This window comes from Macaca fascicularis, chromosome 18 (assembly GCF_037993035.2).
Source record: "Macaca fascicularis isolate 582-1 chromosome 18, T2T-MFA8v1.1".
Taxonomy (NCBI): domain Eukaryota; kingdom Metazoa; phylum Chordata; class Mammalia; order Primates; family Cercopithecidae; genus Macaca; species Macaca fascicularis.
In genome coordinates this window covers 79,845,627-79,864,436 of record NC_088392.1, presented here as the reverse complement: position 1 = coordinate 79,864,436, position 18,810 = coordinate 79,845,627, and the positions used below count along the sequence as shown (strand labels likewise).

Below are 18,810 nucleotides of genomic sequence, written 5' to 3'. Positions count from 1 at the left end.
TGAGTTTGCTTTTATGTATTTTATCTCCCATTTCATACTTACTAGCTCTTTCTCCACAGTACTGTCTCAAATATGAAAAATTAACATCAAGAATTTCATTTTTATGAGGATGGATCCACCAGGTGATTCTGCACACCTAGGGTCCATCTCCAATTAGCACAACTAACGAAGTGTGGGGTGAAATTTACAGCTTTGTGTGCCAAAGGATGAGTCAGCACTTGTACTGGCAAGCCGAGTGCACACAGCAGCAGCTCACTCTGTAATCCTCCCCACAGTCGTCGGGATGGGAGGATAAACTGCCAGGCTGGGTCTGTCCCTCAGTCTCCTTGTTGTAGGCTGATGCTTGATACCTTGATTCTTGGCACTGGGAGCCTTGTGTGTTTCAAGGACAGAAGCACGTCAGGAAGAAACACTATTGAGGCCCATCCTAATTTCTTGGTTGGTGGGCTTCTGGACTAAGTTTCATGTGCTTGTAGAATGAGACAATATGAAACTCTAGCTGCCCCTCCTCCCACAGGGGGAAAGAGCAATGCAACTGAGGGGCTAACCTTTGGGGGAAGCTGAATCCAACCAGGAATGTTGCCATTTAAGGAAGCAAAGAAAATATTCAGTTAATTATAAGGACAAGCAAGGGAAAATCATAGACTAAGTACCAGAAACACTAACTTTAGCCCTTTGAAAATAGACTTATCCAAAGTCCTAGGAACCACAGCGGAGGAAACAATTTTACACACACGATGAATAAAGAGTTCCATAAAGATGGAGGAAGAGTGGAAAGACAGATCCGTGCTCAGACTCCAGCTGAGACATGCAATGGCTTCATGCAACTCATTTGCCCACTAGAGCCTGTTTCTTCATTGCAATTCCTACCTCAGCACTATCCGCAGGTTGGGCACTGCATTTATACAGAAAAAGGGCCCCTCTTGGAGAAACGAGACTACACAAAGGCATAGCCCTTCATGGGCAAGGCTTGGCCAGGAGACCAGCCTCTTGATGTAAATCAAAGGATTTCGCTGCTTCCCGCTGGATGGAGCCTGACGAAGGAATCTCCTGCTCAGCTCCTCATCAGGCTGGGGGTCCTGCACACAGAGCACAGGGGTCCAGCTGCACAGCCCTGTCCACCCTGAGGACTTGTTTAGAGAATGAATAGGACAATGCATGGATAGAGAGAGTGCTTTACTTAAAGCATAGCAAAGCCCTCCTGGGACAAGAAAGGAACGAGTCATTAATTGAAAAAGGAATAGAATAATCCCTGGGGTCTTATGGTTCATAGATGCTCTATAAACAGGAGATATTATCATCACAAATTTTCCCTATATAGTTTCTGACTCAAAAGTTTCTTTCAATCAATAGCATGCTTTAAGCACAGCACAAGAATCCAGACCGGCCTTCAAATTTCACTAACATCGCCACACATCTAACACGGAGTCAAACAAACTACGTCTATGTAATCTGTAATGACATAATTGAAACCGGGTTTACATTTATTTAAGTAGCATAGTTTTGGTGGAATGAAAATATTTTACTAAGCGGCACAACATATGTTTGAGCAAAATTTACAGAGGTCTCCCCTGCCCCCATGGACTCCTCACTTACCTATGAGAACACTGTTTTGGAAATGCGGGGGAAAAAAAAAGGCAGAAGGGAGTGGTATTAAGTTTCAGCTCTGCACAATGGCACCTTTAACAGACCTGCCAACTAGTCAAAATCTAAATAGGGTGGTTTGAAAACATCTTTATTACTGCCAGTTAATATTCATAGGACTCTGGAGGAACGAGAACTTTCAATGACTCAATATTTATAAATGCTACTGTTGTCCCACCAAAACTTATGTCAGACTCCTAAGAGATGCTGGGACCTTTTGCGATAATGAGGGTGAGGGTATGCATTTTCAATGGGGTAAAGAAGTTGTTAAGAAAACAAAATTAAACACTTATAAATGAGTGCTTGGTGGTCTTGAATTTGAATACTACTTGAATATGATTGGGTAACCTGACTTGTCTGGGCTTTAATTTTAATTTACCAATGTCTTGAACATACAGAAAACATTCAAAATGTACAACACTGATGACCAGTACAGCTTTTGTCTTTTTAGTTGAATTTTTGCTATGTTATCTATGCAGATGCCAAAAAAGGATAAACTTCAAATGTGGGATATCAGAATAACTGAGTTTGTATTTACATCTCTGACAGTATAATCATAACTCCAAATGCTTGAGAAACGATAACATTAGTGAAGTCGACTCTAAATTAAAAGTCAGTGTTTCCATTACCAATCCTAACACTATTTTCAGTTTATATAACTTGATCATTAAAAAGTGCTCTGGGCTGAAAACCTGGTCTGTGTCAATCTTGGATTAAACTAGTTTGCAAAGCTCTGAAGTTTGTTTGTTATTCTCTTTTATCCTTTTTCAAGAATGTATTAATTTTAAATGCTACACATAAAACTAAACCAAAAAAATCTACAACACCCGATGAGCCAACACAATTACAGGCATCACTAGTTTTTCAGAAGAAATTTATGATTTCTATAAACCTACCTTCAAGGTTCCTATGGCTGGAAGTAAAAAACTCAAGCTTTTCTTTTTTCACTCAATCTTTCACATATCCCCTCTCTATTGGTTACTTCATCAAAAATACTAGAACTTGAAATTGGAACTATAACCATTTGTAGAAATAAACTTCAAATTTGAATTTAACTTTATGGAAATAAAGTTTACTATTATGACTTCTATTAAATTGACTCGTAGCAGAGTAGAATTTTCATCTGGGGATAGCAAAAAAAAAAAAAAAAAAGAAAAGATGTTATGTTAGATGCTGACATGTTCAAACTATACTGCAGTACAGGATGACTGCAGAGGGCATTTGTGCATGAATAAAACATGTCTTTGACAGAGACCTGGAAATATCATGGTATCACAAAGCCCACATATTTAGGAGCGAGGTTAGGAGAGGCAGACCTAGTTTTTCGGTTGGGCAAGGAAGGCCTGGAAAGAGGCAGGTCAAGAGGCCAGCTGTGACTACACTTGAGATGGTTACCTCCCTTCACCACTGGGAAATACAGGCCTCTTCATGGTATTAGTAGAGGTCCCATCTGAAGTGTCCAGGTATTGTGAATTTTTGCCTGGGAAGGAGCCAAAGCAAGAGAGTGTGTGTGTGTGTGTGTTTGTGTGTGTGTAAGCTTGCCTGTCTGTCTACACTCTGCGGAGAACATAGAGTAACTACAGTTATAAATGCAGAGAAAAGAATGTTGCTTTAGCATTTCATATCATATTTTTATTTTGACATTTGTAGAATTATGGAAAATCATCAATTTGAAATAGAAACACTTAAGACCGTGAGTCAGAAGAGATCATAAATTTCACTTCCACCCTCCAGCCACCTTCCATATTACTCAGCAACCTAAATTTTTTTGCAGACATGAGTAAGTTATATATATATTTAAACTCGAAATTTAAAAATCTGATAAGTTGTGATGCATCCTATAATGAAATATTTCTTTATATATATTTACACTGCATTGCCAAGACCAACTATTTCCATGAATGTTAAAATTATTGCATAGATTTCTATGTGTGTGATGACACACACTTTATTATGCACGTATATAACACATAAAAGAAAACACCGTAATACTCACAGTTGTAGCCAGGTGCAATACGATGTTGAGCTTCAAGGCTCGCCAATGTGATGTGGAAAATAATGTGCAGCAACAGGAAGGAAAGACTGATGAAGCACAGAGACTTCAATAACCGTCCCGTATGTCCTAAGGGATAAAAAGTACAGAGATTGTGAGAGAGCTTAAGAGGAAACACACTGGTGCTCTCTTGTACATGTTTCTGTATAACCTATTAGGTAGACCAACTCAAAAGTATATAGAGTGTAATAATTATCATCTTAATTATTAGTGTATAGCTAAATGGTATCTTATTCCCTTTGTAATATCATATATATGGGTTTATATTTATTAAAATTTCACTGTAAAAGAAAGATAATTTCCTATTTATCATATGACACATTACAGTGGAACTACAAAAAGGTCCTGGCCCAAAAAATTTTATAAGGAAGTGCTGCCAACTTTGAAAGGACAGGTAACTCCTGTCTTAGAAAAGTAATTCTAGGAAGTAGAAAAGGAAGAAAAGTTATCTAAAACATTTTATGAAGTTACAGTAACTTTAATTTCAAAATCAAATAAGGCTAGAAAAGAAAATTATAAGCCCACGTTATTCATAACAGATATGAATTATTTTTGTAAAATGTGTCAACCAACTGAAATTGCATAGAAAAAATATAATACGTAGGCTAAGGTTTATTGCAGAAAAACTCCAAAAGTGTAGTTAACAGTAACAAATCAATAAGTATAATTTACACACTAGTGGGTTGCTATCATGGTTTTCTCAATAGGTACCAAAGAAATGTTTCATAAAGTTCAAAACCTAGTTATAATTTTTTAAAACATAAAAAATAGGAATAGAAGGAAACATCCTTAAAGGATTTATAACAAAACAAACATCCTGTTTATGGTAGAATTTTAGACATAGTCCCACCAGTATCAGAGAATGATCAAGGCCACTTGATATGAATGCCATTAATTAACATATCACTGGATATACTGGTCAATGCCATAAGAAATACAATGAAGAGTGTTAACTAGAATTATTTCCAGATAATACGATCAAATGGAATTATTTTCAGATAATATATCATCATCAACAGAGAATGCCAAACTAAATCCATGACCAACTATTAGAATATAAAAATTTAGGAAATGATTCAGATACAAAATCATCTTACAAAAATAAATATACTTCTTCATTAACAATAATCAAAAAGAAATAAGATGCAATTTTATTTGCAAAAACATTGTAAAAGTTTTATCAATGTGTCAATTTGGCTAGGCTGTAAGTCACAGTTATTTAATCAAATACAAATCTAGGCACTGCTGTGAGTTTACAGATGTCATGAAAGTCCATAATCAAAGAGGTTAACTAAGGGATACTAACCTCCATAACCTGGGAAGACATGATTCAATCCACTGGAAGGCCTGAAAACTAGTAGGAGGTGTGTGTGTGTGTGTGAGTGAGAGAGAAGAAACTGTCAACTTGTGGAGAGTAACTTTACCTTGTGCACATGATGTTCTCTTCCTGACAGCCTGCACTACTGACTGTGAACTTCCTTAGCCAGCTTATATATGAATTGTGTAAGCCAATTCCTTGTAATAAATCATAGGGAAACATAAATCATATATATGTGTATATATGTATATATTATATATTAATAAAACACCTGTGGAAACTGCTACACTTGTTGGACCTTGACTGATCTTTTTTTTTAAAGTGTTATGTCATAGTTTCATTGACAGTTTTTTTGTTCTTTTATAGTGACATATAAAATAATGGCATCTTATGTAACACACAATAGATATGAAATCTTTAAAATATTAGCAAAATAGATCCATAAATATATGAAAAAGATAATATATTGTATCTAAGTTGGGTTTAATCTCAAAAATGCGAGATTGTTTTAACTTAAGAAATGAATTAATGTAATTCACCATAGTAGCAGATTAAAATAGAAGTAGCATTTGATCTTCTACTTAAGTGAAGAAAAAGGCTCTGAAGAAAATTCAACATCCAGGCATGATAATACTCATGGCTGACAGTATAACCTAGTGTGATGGTTAATACTGAGTGTCAACTTGATTGGATTGAAGGACGCAAAGTATTGTTCCTGGGTGTGTCTGTGAGAGTATTGCCAAAGGAGATTAACATTTGAGTCAGTGGACTGGGAGAGGCAGACCAACCCTCAATCTGGGTCGGTACCATTTAACCAGCTGCCAACGCGGCTAGCATAAAAGCAGGCAGACGAACGTGGAAGGACTAGACTGGCTAAGTCTTCTGGCCTCCATCTTTATCCCATGCTGGATGCTTCCGGCCCTCAAACATCCGTCTCCAAGTTCTGCAGCTTTTGGACTTTTGGACCCATACCAGTGGTTTGCCAGGGACAGTTGGGCCTTCAGCCACTGACTGAAGGCTTCACTGTCAGCTTCCCTACTTTTGAGGGTTTGAGACTTGAACTTCCTTACTCCAAGCCTACAATCCAAATACCTCCCATCAGGCCCCACCTCTAGCACTGGGGATCAAATTCCAACATGAGATCTGATGAGACGTCAAACATCCAAACTGCATCAGTAGGCATATTTGTCTTGTTCTTGATTTCAAAGAAGCAGCTTTCAAGAGTTCTATTATGCAAAATTTTACAGCAGTTTTTTGCTTATTTGTTTGAAAATACCCATTACTAGGTGTATTAGGGCTCTCGGGAGGGACAGGACTAATAAGATAGATGTATATATCAAAGGGAGTTTATTAAGGAGTATTGACTCACACAGTCACAAGGTGATAAAAGTATTTAAGAATTGACCTAAAAAAGAATGCTTAAGAAAGACCTTTATTGACAAAATTGTAAAAAAAAAAAAAAAAAAAAAAAAAAAAAAAGTAAAACAAATAATAGGTATAAATAAGTGAAGAGATCTGTTACATTCATGAATGAGATGACTCAATATGATAAAAATGTCAAGTTCCCCCAAATTTAGTCTAAAAATTCAGTACGGTTTAAAATAAAATGCCAGTAGATACTTTTACACCTTTGACAAGTATATTTCAAAATATATAAGAAAAGAATGCTTTGAAGATTTCACCAAACATTTTAAAAATACACTTGGAAAAATAAGACTGAATTGCCATGTCAATTTTGAAATTTTGAAGAATAAGATCAAAAGTGGGTGAGGTTGGTGTATCATAGCAAATATTAAAATGTGCTACAAAACCATATGTTTGTTTATTTATTTACTTTTTGGAGACAGAGTCTCACTCTGTCACCCAGGCCGGAGTGAGGTGGCGTGATGTTGGCTCACTGCAATTTCCACCTCCCAGGTTCAAGCAATTCTTGTGCCTCAGCCTTCTGAGTAGCTGGGATTAGAGGCGTGTACCACCAAACCTGATTAATTTTTCTATTTTTAGTAGAGATGGGGTTTTGCCATGTTGACCAGTCTGGTCTCGAACTCCTGACCTCAAGTGATCCGCCTGCCTCAGCCTTCCAAAGTGCTGGGATTACAGGCATGAGCCACCGTGCCTGGCCAAAACCGTAAGTTTAAACAAACAGAAACTTAGATTCCTTAGAGAGAGGAAAAGAAGTCAATTGGAATATCATATATTGCTCAGAAACATACCAGTTTATTTATATTAACTTGATAAATGTCAAAGTCAGCTCTACAAATGGAGAGGAGAAAGGACAGAAATGGTATCAGCAAGATGGCAGAATAGGAGGTTTTGGCTCTCATTTCCACAGAAACACCAATACTGGCAACCACCCATGGACAGGAATATTTTTGTGGGAGCCCCAGAGTCTGACTGAGTTTCCAGCCCTACTGTGGAACAAAAAACCCAAGAGTAAAAATATCAAACAGGATAAGTAGTTTCACTTTACCCATGTCACCTCTCCCCGAAGGTGGCACAACTTGGTATCAACAGAGGCCTGACTGACCTGCAATTTCCACTACTAGGGAAAGTGAGTGATGTGTGTGCCTAATTTTTGCGGTCCTGTGAAATGCTACCTAGCTGGGAGGTCCATTCTGTCTCACTTCGCCCAGAGCACTGAAGGAATCAGCCTAGGAGCAGGGAGAAGAGAGTGCACAACAACTGTTGTGCAGTTCTCTACAGCCAGTCACAGTCTCTATTAATCAGCTCACAGACTCCACAAAGAGACCCACCACTGAACCCCACAGGATGACTTGCCTGAGGACCCCCACAACCAACTGATGAACTTCCCCAGCACCCTGTGCCACCCTCTCCTATGGAAAGCACCCTGCACATCCCTGTGCATGGCCTGCACAAGCTCCTTCAGATATCACATGGATCTCAACATGTACAAATATTAGCATCTGGCTTGACTCTACTGGTGAGGGAGAAGGTGTACAACATTAAGTACTTCAGGGCATTGCCTTAGGGAATATAAATTGAATGCTGTCAGTACCAGGCCTGGTTTTGTTGGAGAGAGAGAAGGCACACAATCCTAAGATTTCTTTCTTAATAAGGAATAAGAAGAATGGAGCAGGTGCATCCATAGAAAAGTTCTGAGAGACTCCCAGAATTTCTAACCAGGTTCACTGGTGAAGATCCTACAGGCCCAAAGTCAGTCAGTAAATACTGGAGAAGGTGACTACTTCTTCAAATTTTAAGACATCTTTTTAAAAATTCAAGAAAATGAAGAATCACAGAAAATTCAAAAATTCAAGAACATGAAGATTCAAGAAAATACGACATCACCAAAGGAACAAAATACAGCTCTAGTGGCTGACCCCAAAGAAATTAAGATTTACAAATTAGCTGACAAAGAATTCAAAACAGCCACTTAAAGCTCAGTGAGCTACGAGGGAATACAGATAAACTACTAAATTAAATTTTTAAAAATATATTAACAAAATGAGACATTCAACCATAAGAAACCAAAATGAAGAACCAAACAAAACTTATGGAGCTAAAGAATACAATGACTTAACTGAAAAATTTAATGGAGAGTTTCAACAGCAGACTTGATCAAGCAGAACAACATCAATGAACTCAAAGACAGATTATTTGAAATCATCCAGTAGAGGAACAACCACACACAAAATAATGAAAAACAGTTTTTAAAAGCCTATGGGATGTATGGGACACTATCAAGTGAACCCATATAAACACTGGTGTTCAAGAAGAAGTAGAGAAAAATAAAGGGGAAGAAAGCTTACTTAATGATATAATGGCAGAAAGCTTTCCAACCCTGTAGAGTGAAACAAACATACAGATCCAGGAAGCCCAAAGGATTCTAAAGAGGTTGAGTAAAAAGAGGTCTTCATAGAAAAGCATTATGACCAAACTGTCAAAAGTCTAAAAAAAAGAATTTTGAAAGCAGCAAGAGAAAAGCAACTTGTTACATACAAGGGCACCTTCAAAAGGCTATCAGTAGATTTCTCATCAGAACTCTTACAGACCAGGAGAGAGTGGGATAATATATTCAAAGTGCCGAAGGAAAAATGTGCTAACCAAGAATACTATACCTGTCAAAGCTGTTCTCCAGAAATGAAGAACAAATACTTTCTCAGAAAGGTAGAAGCTGGGGGAACTTACAACCACTAGAACCGCCTTGAAAGAAACGCAAAAGGAAGTTCTTCAAAATGAAATTGAAAGACACTAATCAGCAACCTGAAAACATATGAAGGTATAAAACTCACTGGTAGAGATAAGTTAATTTTCAAATTTAGAATACTGCAATGGTGATATGTAAATCATATTGAATTCTAATATAAAAGTTAAAATACAAAAGTATTAAAAATAACTATAGTTAAAATAATTTGCAGCCGGGCGCGGTGGCTCAAGCCTGTAATCCCAGCACTTTGGAAGGCCGAGATGGGTGGATCACGAGGTCAGGAGATCGAGACCATCTTGGCTAACACGGTGAAACCTCGTCTCTACTAAAAAATACAAAAAACTAGCCAGGCGAGGTGGCGGGCGTCTGTAGTCCCAGTACTCGGGAGGCTGAGGCAGGAGAATGGCGTGAACCCGGGAGGCGGAGCTTGCAGTGAGCTGAGATCTGGCCACTGCACTCCAGCCTGGGCGACAGAGCGAGACTCCGTCTCAAAAAAGAATAATAACAATAATAATAATAATTATTTGCTAATAGATATAAATAGAAAAGATATAAATTGTGACTCTAATAAGAAAAAGTGCATGGGAGTGAACAAGTAATTTTTGTATGTGATTGAAATTAAGTTGTTATTAACTTAAAACAGATTGTTATATGTGATCCAATTTTTTCAATACCATTTATTGAAGAGACTTCCCTTTCCCCATTGTGTATTCTTGGAGCTCTTGTCAAAAATTAGCTGACCATACATGTATGGGTTAATTTCTCAGGCCTCTATTCTATTCCATTGTTCTATTTGTCTGTTTTTTATGCCAGTAGCATGGTGTTTTAATTCCTATAGCTTCATAATACAATTTGAAATCAGGAGGTGTGATGCTTCCAGCTTTGTTCTTCCTGAAAAAGAATGTTTTAGCTATTTGGGGTCTTTTATGGTTTGTTTTATATAAGACTCATGATAATTGCAAAAGACAAACCTATAGCAGATATGCAAAAGATATAAAGGAATCAAATCACACCACTACAAAAATCATCAAATCACAAAATAAGACAGGAAGAGAGAAAGAAGGGAGCAAAGAAATTACAGAACAGTCAGTAAATAATTAACAAAATGTCAATACTAGGTCTTTACCTATCAATATTTACTTTAAATGTGAGTGGATTAACTGTTCCCATTAAAATATATATGGTAGCCGAATGGATAAAAAAATAATCCGGCTATACACTGCATACAAGGAACACACTTTATGGACACACATAGGCTGAAAATAGGATGGAAAAAGATATTTCTGCAATGAAAAGACAACAGGGTTGGGTATTCTCATATCAGACAAAATAATACTTTAAGTCAAAAACTCATACAAAAGAAAACTTAGGAATATATAGCTTCACTGTTGAACTCTACCAAATATTTAAAGACGGACTAACAGCAATCCTTTTCAAACTCCTCCAAAAAATTAAAGAGGAGGAAACACTTCTAAACTCATTCTATGAGGCCAGCATTGCCTTGATATCAATGACAGAAAAGAATTCTACTAGAAAAGAAAATTACAGGCCAATATCCCTGATGAATATAGGGGTAACAGTCCTCAACAATATACTAGCAAGCTGAATTCAATGACACACTAAAAGGATTATATACCATAATCAAGTGGAATTTATCTCTGGATTGTAAGGATGATTCAACATACACAAATCTATAAATGTTATATACCACATTAACAGAATGAGTGATAAAAATCTCAATAGATGCAAAGAAAAGCATTTAGCAAAATTCAACATCTTTTCATAATGAAAACTTTCAACATATTAGATATAGAAGGAATGTACCTTAACACAAGTGAAAACCATATATTATAATACCACAGTTAACATGATACTCAAAGGTGAAAAGCTGAAAATTTTTCCTCTAACATCAGGAACAGTAGCACACTCTTGCTACTTCTATTTGACATAGTATGGGAAGTACTAACCAGAACAGTTATGGAAGAGAAAGAAATAAAAGACATCTAAGTTGACAAGGAAGATATTAAATTGTTTCTGTTTTTACATAATATAATATGTTTTGAAAAATCTAAAAATCTACCAAAAAACTATTAGAACTAATAAACTCAGTGAAACAGCAGTTAATGAAATCAACATATAAAAATCAATTGTGTTTCTATACACTGACAATAAGTTTTTCAGAAAAAAATAAACAAAATGACTTACAATAGCATCAAAAAGAACAAATACTTAGGTGTTAATTTACCAAGGAGGTGAAAGATCTGTGCATTGATTAGTATAAAACATTGTTGAAAGAAATTAAAACAAATATAAATAAATGAAAAATATATCCCATGTTCATGGACTGGAATAATTAATGTATTTAGGATGCCCATACTGCCAAAAGGGATCTATAGATTTAATGCAATATCTATCAAAATTCCAATGACATTTTTCACAGAAATAGAAAAAATAATCTTAACATATGTGTGGAACCACAGAAGACCCCCAAATAGCTACAGCAATCTCGAGGAAGAAGAACATAGCTGGAAGCATCACACTTTCTGATTTCAAATTATACTACAAAGCTATAATAATTAAAACAGTATGATATTTACATAAAAACAGACACACAGAAAAACGGAATAGAGGAGACATCTGAAAAGTTAACCCACAAATGTATGGTCATCTAATTTTTGACAAGGGCTCTAAGAATACCCAGTGGGGAAAGGATAGTCTCTTCAATAAATAGTATTGGGAAAATTGGATTACCATGTACCAAAGAATAAAATTGGGCCCTTATCTTATACCATATACAAAAATCAACTCAAAATGTATTAAAAATATGAAATTACAAAATACCCAGGAGAAAACATAGGGAAAAGATTCCTTGACATTGGTTTTGGCAATGACTTTTTGGTTATAACACCAAAAGCACAGGCAACAAAAGCAAAAATAAGTGTAATTACATGAAATTTAACAAGTTCTGCACAGGAAAAGAAACAATCCCTAAAATGAAAAAGTAATATATGGAATCGGAGACAATATTTGTAAACCATATATCTGATAAGAGGTTAATATACAAAATATATAAGGAACAACTGAATAATTAAAAAACAAATAACCACATTAACAAATAGGCAAAGGACCTGAATAGATATTTCTCCAAAGAATACATACAGAGAACTAGCAGATATACAAAGAACTGATCGACATCACTAATTATGAAAGAAATTCAAATCAGTTGATGGGTGCTGACGAGTTGATGGGTGCAGCACACCAACATGGCACAAGTATACATATGTAACAAACCTGCACGTTATGCACATGTACCCTAGAACTTAAAGTATAATAATAATAAATAAATTAAAAAAAAAAAAAGAAATGCAAATCAAAACCACAAGTGAGATACCACCTCTGCTGTGGTCTGAATGTGACCCCCAAAATTCATATGTTGAAACTTAATTACCCATGTGATAGTATTAAGAGGTGGAACCTTTAGGATGTGATCAAGACATGAGGGTTGAGCTCTCATGTATAAGATTAGGGTCTCTCTGTAAGTGTTGAGAAAATGTATTCATTCCCATTCAGCCATTTTGCCATGTGAGGACACAGTGTCCATCACCTCTGGAGGATGAAGCAACACAATGCCATCTTGGAAGCAGACCAGGCTCTCACCAGACACCAAAGCTGGAGGCATGTTGATTTTGGACTTCCCACCTTCTAGAACTACGAGTAATAAATTTCTATTCTTTATAAATTACACAGTCTGTGGTATTTCATCATAGCAGCACAAATGTATTAAGAAAGCCTCATACCTGTTAAGATGACTGTTTTTGAAAAACAAAAGATAACAAGTGTTGGGTAGGGGGACGTGGAGAAAAGAGAACTCATATACTGCTGGTGAAAATGTAACTTGGTAGATCCATTATGAAAAATAGTATGGAGGTTCTTAAAAATTAAAAACAGAACTGCTAAATAATCCCACTTCTGGGTATATATCCAAAATAACTGAAATCAGGATCTCAAAAACCTATCTGCACACCCATGTTTACTACAGCATTATGCAAAACAACCAAGATATGGAAACATTCTAAATGTCCACTGAAGGGAGACTGGATAAGGAAATTGTGATCTATACATACATAGAATATTATTTACCCTTAACAAAGAAACAAATCGTGCCATTTGCAACAATATGACTAGACCTGGAGGGCATTAAGTTAAGTGAAATAAGCCAGACACAAACAAATACTACATGATCTCACGTATATGTGGAATCTAAAATAGCCTAACTTGTAAGTTTTTCCCCATGTCCCTAAAGTCTATTATATCATTCTTTTGCCTTTGCATCCTCAAAGTTTAGCTTCCATTTATGAGTGAGAATATGCAATGTTTGGTTTTCCATTCCTGAGTTACTTCCTTTACAATAATAGTCTCCAAGACCATCCCAGTTGCAGTGAATGTCATCAATTCATCCCCTCTTATGGCTAAGTAGTAGTCCATCATATATATGTTTCTTTATCCACTTGTTGACTGATGGACTGATGGGCAATTCCCATTTTTGCAATTGCGAATTGTGCTGCTATAAACATGCACGTGCAAGTATCTTTTTCGTACAAGGACTTCTTTTCCTCTTGGTAGATATCCAGTAGTGGGATTATTGGATCAAACGGTAGTTAGTTCTATTTTTCGTTTTTTTTTTTTTTTTTGAGACTGAGTCTTACTCTATTGCTCAGGCTGGAGTGTAGTGCTGTGATCTTGGCTCACTGGAACCTCCATCTCCAGGGTTCAAGCAGTTTTCCTGCCTCAGCCTCCCGAGTAGCTGGGATTACAGGTGCATGCCACCATGCCCGGCTAATTTTTTTTTTTTTGTATTTTTAGTGGAGACAGGGTTTCACCATGTTGGTCAGGCTGGTCTCAAACTCCTGACCTCGTGATCCACCCGCCTCGGCCTCCCAAAGTACTGGGATTACAGGCGTGAGCCACTGCACCCGGCCTACTTTTTGTTCTTTAAGAAACCTCCGCACTGTTTTCCATAGTGGTTGTACTAGTTTACATTCCTACCAGCAGTGTAGAATTATTCCCTCTTCACCAGGCACGGTGGCTCACCCCTGTAATCCCAGCAGTTTGGGAGGCCAAGGCAGGTGGATCACCTGAGGTCAGAAGTTCAAGACCAGCCTGACCAACAAGGTGAAACCCTGTCTACAAAAACTACAAAAATTAGCCAGGTGTGATGGCAGGTGCCTTAGTCCCAGCTACTTTGGAGGCTGAGACAGGAGAATTGCTTGAACCCAGGAGGCGGAGGTTGCAGATCTCAAAAGTCGAGATCGCACTACTGCACTCCAGCCTGGGCAACAGAGTGAGAGTCCGTCTCAAAAAAAAAAAAAAAAGTGTTCCCTGTTCATCATATCCATGCCAACATCTATTTTTTTTTTATTTTATGACTATGGCCATTCTTTCAGGAGTAAGGTGGTATGGCATTGTGATTTTGATTTGCATTTCCCTGATCGTTAGTGATGCTGAGCAATTTTTCATATGTTTCTTGGTCATTTGTATATCTTCTAAGAATTATCTATTCATGACTTTAGCCCACTTTTTGATGGGATTGTTTGTTTTGTTCTTGCTAATTTGTTTGAGTCTGTTATAGATTCTGGATATGAGTCCTTTGTCAGATAGATTGTGAAGATTTTCTCCTACTCTGGGGGTTGTCTGTTCACCCTGCTGACTGTTGCTTTTGGTGTGCAAAAGCTCTTTAGTTTCCACATAAAACTCTACTTTGGTGGTAAGAAATCAAGCTAAATAAGTTGATTACATTGTAGAGTGAGGAGAGAAAACTTCGAGAAGTCCACTTAAAATACTGAGATACCATAAGTTGAATATCTCTCAGGTCCACATTAAACAAACCTATTCTGGAGAAAGTTATTTCCCAGTAACCTAAGAGAAGTTTCCATTAAAACCTGTGCAATTGTTATCTGTCAGTCAAAGCTGTACCATGAAAAACCACCTCACTAGGCCTCCTTCCAATGATTGTGTTCACCCCTGCCCTCCAGGGCTGTGGAGTTGCTGCCATGGGGCCACTATGCTGATTCTCTGCTTGCCCTGGACTCAGGACAGTTGTTTTTGTTGACTTGAAAGCCTCAGGGCATACTGCTCACATGAACCTAGGGCTGAGAAGCCCATAAAATGCCCTCAGGAAAATCATGTGATTGCTATAAAAAATGAAGCTTAAAGATTTAAAATTTCATAAAAGAAAACAAATAACTAAAATATCTTGTGTATTTCATTTTAAAATGCATTGTATTCAGATTTTTCCACATTTTGAAACAATAGACTTTGGGCAAGTAATCAGTTACTTAAATTAAAATTCAGCTTAATAAAATTGAATTGTATTAGCCTTTAAGACAAGCAAAAGTTTAAAATAAATGGAAGCATAAGAAAAGGAGAAATATCTTTTGATTTGTTCTCAATTCCACTGTAGTGTTTGTTGCTTTCACTGAAGAGAAGAAGACCCTCAGAAACATCTTCTTAAGATCAGTTAAATAATGTTTAAGTATATGCTATAAACAAGTAGGTTTTATTTGGCAAGTATTCCCTTATAGTAATATTTCTTGAGTATAAAGGGATATATATGTATTAATTGAGGTGAAATTCACATAACAAAAAATAGATAATTTCAAGTTGAATAATTCAATACCATTTAGTCCATTCACCATGTTGTGCAATTATTTGGAAGTAAATAATTTCCAAAACATTGTCATCACTCCAAAAGCAGCCATTAAGCAGTTGCTCTCCATTCCCCCATCCCAACCCCTGGCAACCGTAAGTCAGCTTTCTGTCCCTATGGATTTTTCATATAAATGTAATCATACAGTATGTGGCCTTTTGTGCCTGGCTTTTTTCACTTGGCATAATGTTTTCAAGGCTCATCCACCTTGTAGCATGTATCAGTACTTTATTCTTTTTATGGCTAAAAATTATTCCATTGTATGTAGGGAATTTTTTTCATCCATTCACCTATTTGGGTTGTTTATACAGTTTGCCTACTGTGAATAGTGCTGCTATGATCATGCATATACATGCATTTGTTTGAGTACCTGAATGCAATTATTTTATGTACATACTTTATACATACAGTTGCAAAAGTGAACTGCTTCTGCTGCTTTGAAGGCATCTAACTCCCACATCCCAAATTCATATCTCTGACCAAAGGAGCTGTGGAGAGGGGTCCCAAGAACTAAAGATTAAAGGAAAAATCCTTCTGAGAAGAAAGCAAGAAAAAGTATCATCTAATTTGTTATAAATCACTGAGAGTCCCAGTGTTGCCCCAAATTATGCATTCAAGGAACAGCCCTCAAAAAGCCGTGAGACCTGAACTGTGACGTAAAGAACTGTCCAGCTCCCAAACTGATAACTGAATGGTGCATGTTCAGGAGAGACCCAAATATTATGGCAAAGGTTTTGAGAACTGAACTGACATTGGAACCACTACTCAGCGAGTGAGACAAAGCTTGAGACCAACCAGATTGACTGCCTACTAAAAAAAAAAAAAAAAAGAAACAATGAAAATATGAACACTCCCCAGAAGATTTTAATATGACCCAGAGTCACATAATATTCAAAATGTCCAAGATATAATCCCAAATTATTTGATATGCAAAGAACCAGGAAAATCTGATCAATTCTCAATAGAAAAGACAATCAACAGATGCCAACCCTGTAATTACACAACTGTTGAAGTTATTAGAAAATGATTTTAAACCAACCATTATAACCAGGCTCCATGATGTTAAAGTAAACCATGTTGAAATAAATATAAAGATAAACGTTATCAACAGACAAATACAAACTACAAAAATTAATCAAATAAAAAGTTTAACAACAGAAAAAATACAACACTGTATCTGAAATTAAAAATTCAGCTAATGTTCTCAACAGCAGAGTGGTAATGACAAAAAAAATGAGTTAGTAATGATGAAGAAATTAATAGAAATTACCCCACCTGAAGAACAGAGAGCAAAAGATTGAAAGAAGTTAATAAAACCTCAGAGACTTAAGGGACAAAATAAAAAGGTCTATCATTTGTTTCATTAGAATTATCAAAGGAGAGAAGAAAGATTGGTTCAGAAAAAATTTTGGATAATATAGTATTTTAACATTCCAGAAATTTGGGAAGACATAATGTACACATTCTAATAAGCTCAGCAAATGCTAAGTAGGATGAACTCAAAGAAACCACACCCAGATACATAACTAACCTGTTGAAAAACTAATATAACTAAAGAGTGAAAACAGAGAAAAATGTCACATTATGTGTAGGGAGAAAACTATTTAAAGACCACATATTTTTCATCACAAACTGTGAAGACTAGAATACAGTGGAATAACATCTTTAAATTTGCTAAAGAAAAGAATTATAAATTTGCTAGAATTTTATATCCTGTGAAACTATCCTTCAGGAATGAGGCAAAAAGAAGATATCCTCAGAGGAAGGAAAACTTACCTGCTATCAAAGCAATGCTAATGTAAATTATTCAGCCTGAAGGGAAATGGTACCAAAAAAACACTTGGAATTCATGAAACGAAGAAGAGCAACAGAAATGGATTAAAAAGATGTTTGTTTACACACACACACACACACACACACACACACACCCTTTAATTATAGTCTTGCTCCAGTTAATCCATGGAATTTCTAGAACAAAAACCTCTCTTTTTTGGATTTGGAAATACTTGGTGTATACAGAAATAATTGAGGGTATCATGTTGCCCGTGTGTTTTAACTAGGCACCCTCATTTATATAAGAAACATGAGTATATTTAAAACTGAATAATCCAAAGATGTGTCACCTAATAAATATTCACTCACAACTCATGCTAACTCCAAAATGATTTCCAAAAGTAACCCAGACAACAGATTTGCAAAATAAGTAATCTACGGCTATAATGACATACCAAACTTACCTACTATTTTTTCTGTGATTATTAGAATGCCAAAACAGAATAAATTTGATATTAATTTTAACTGAGAAAATTAACAAGGAAAGGAAGTAGTTTTTATATAAATTTTAACGTGTTTTATTCATACATTTTATTTATTTCCGATATATTTTCTCAAATACAGCAAAAAAGTAAAAAAGATTGTCAATGCGTAGATTCCAGTCTGGAACTGGGATTTAAACAAACGTATAAATCTAATGCCTCATTTACTCTACTTCTGAAAGTAATTCAGAGGCTATTTCCTCAGCCAACATTTCCGATTCTGTAGCTTTCAATGATTTAAATGTGGCATGCAAATGTGGAGGATCCATGGTTCGTCAGAGTGTGCCAATTTTTGTAAACTAAGTTTGAAGTTTTCCACTCAAGAAACGATTCATGCCAAAAAATGTCAGAAATTTTTAAAGGATAACTTTGAGCCTCCTCAGTGGAAAGGAAACAGAAAAAAAAAGATCAGTTTATAGATAAGTTAATGTATTGGATACCAAATCTGTGTAGAGTTTGAAGAGTTCTGTATGGATTTCAAAGTCTTCTTCAGCTCACCTCCAAGATGATATTTTGATCATTTACTTACAGCTCAATTAGGAAAACCTAGAAAAAGTACAGTTGGCCCTCCACATCTGTGGACTCCATAGCCAGTAGATTCAACCA

General features: G+C 36.2%; 1 protein-coding gene across 8 annotated transcripts in view; it reads right to left on the bottom strand.

The window, feature by feature from the left end:
* The window catches only part of PIEZO2 (piezo type mechanosensitive ion channel component 2), a 466,534-nt gene that overhangs the window by 299,814 nt on the left and 147,910 nt on the right, over window positions 1–18,810 (bottom strand). For all 8 annotated transcript variants that reach the window (XM_045378159.2, XM_065534259.1, XM_045378160.2 and 5 more), the window contains exon 3: window positions 3,641–3,766. In XM_045378159.2, coding sequence (XP_045234094.2) covers window positions 3,641–3,766 — 126 coding nt within the window. The remainder of the gene's footprint in view (window positions 1–3,640; window positions 3,767–18,810) is intronic.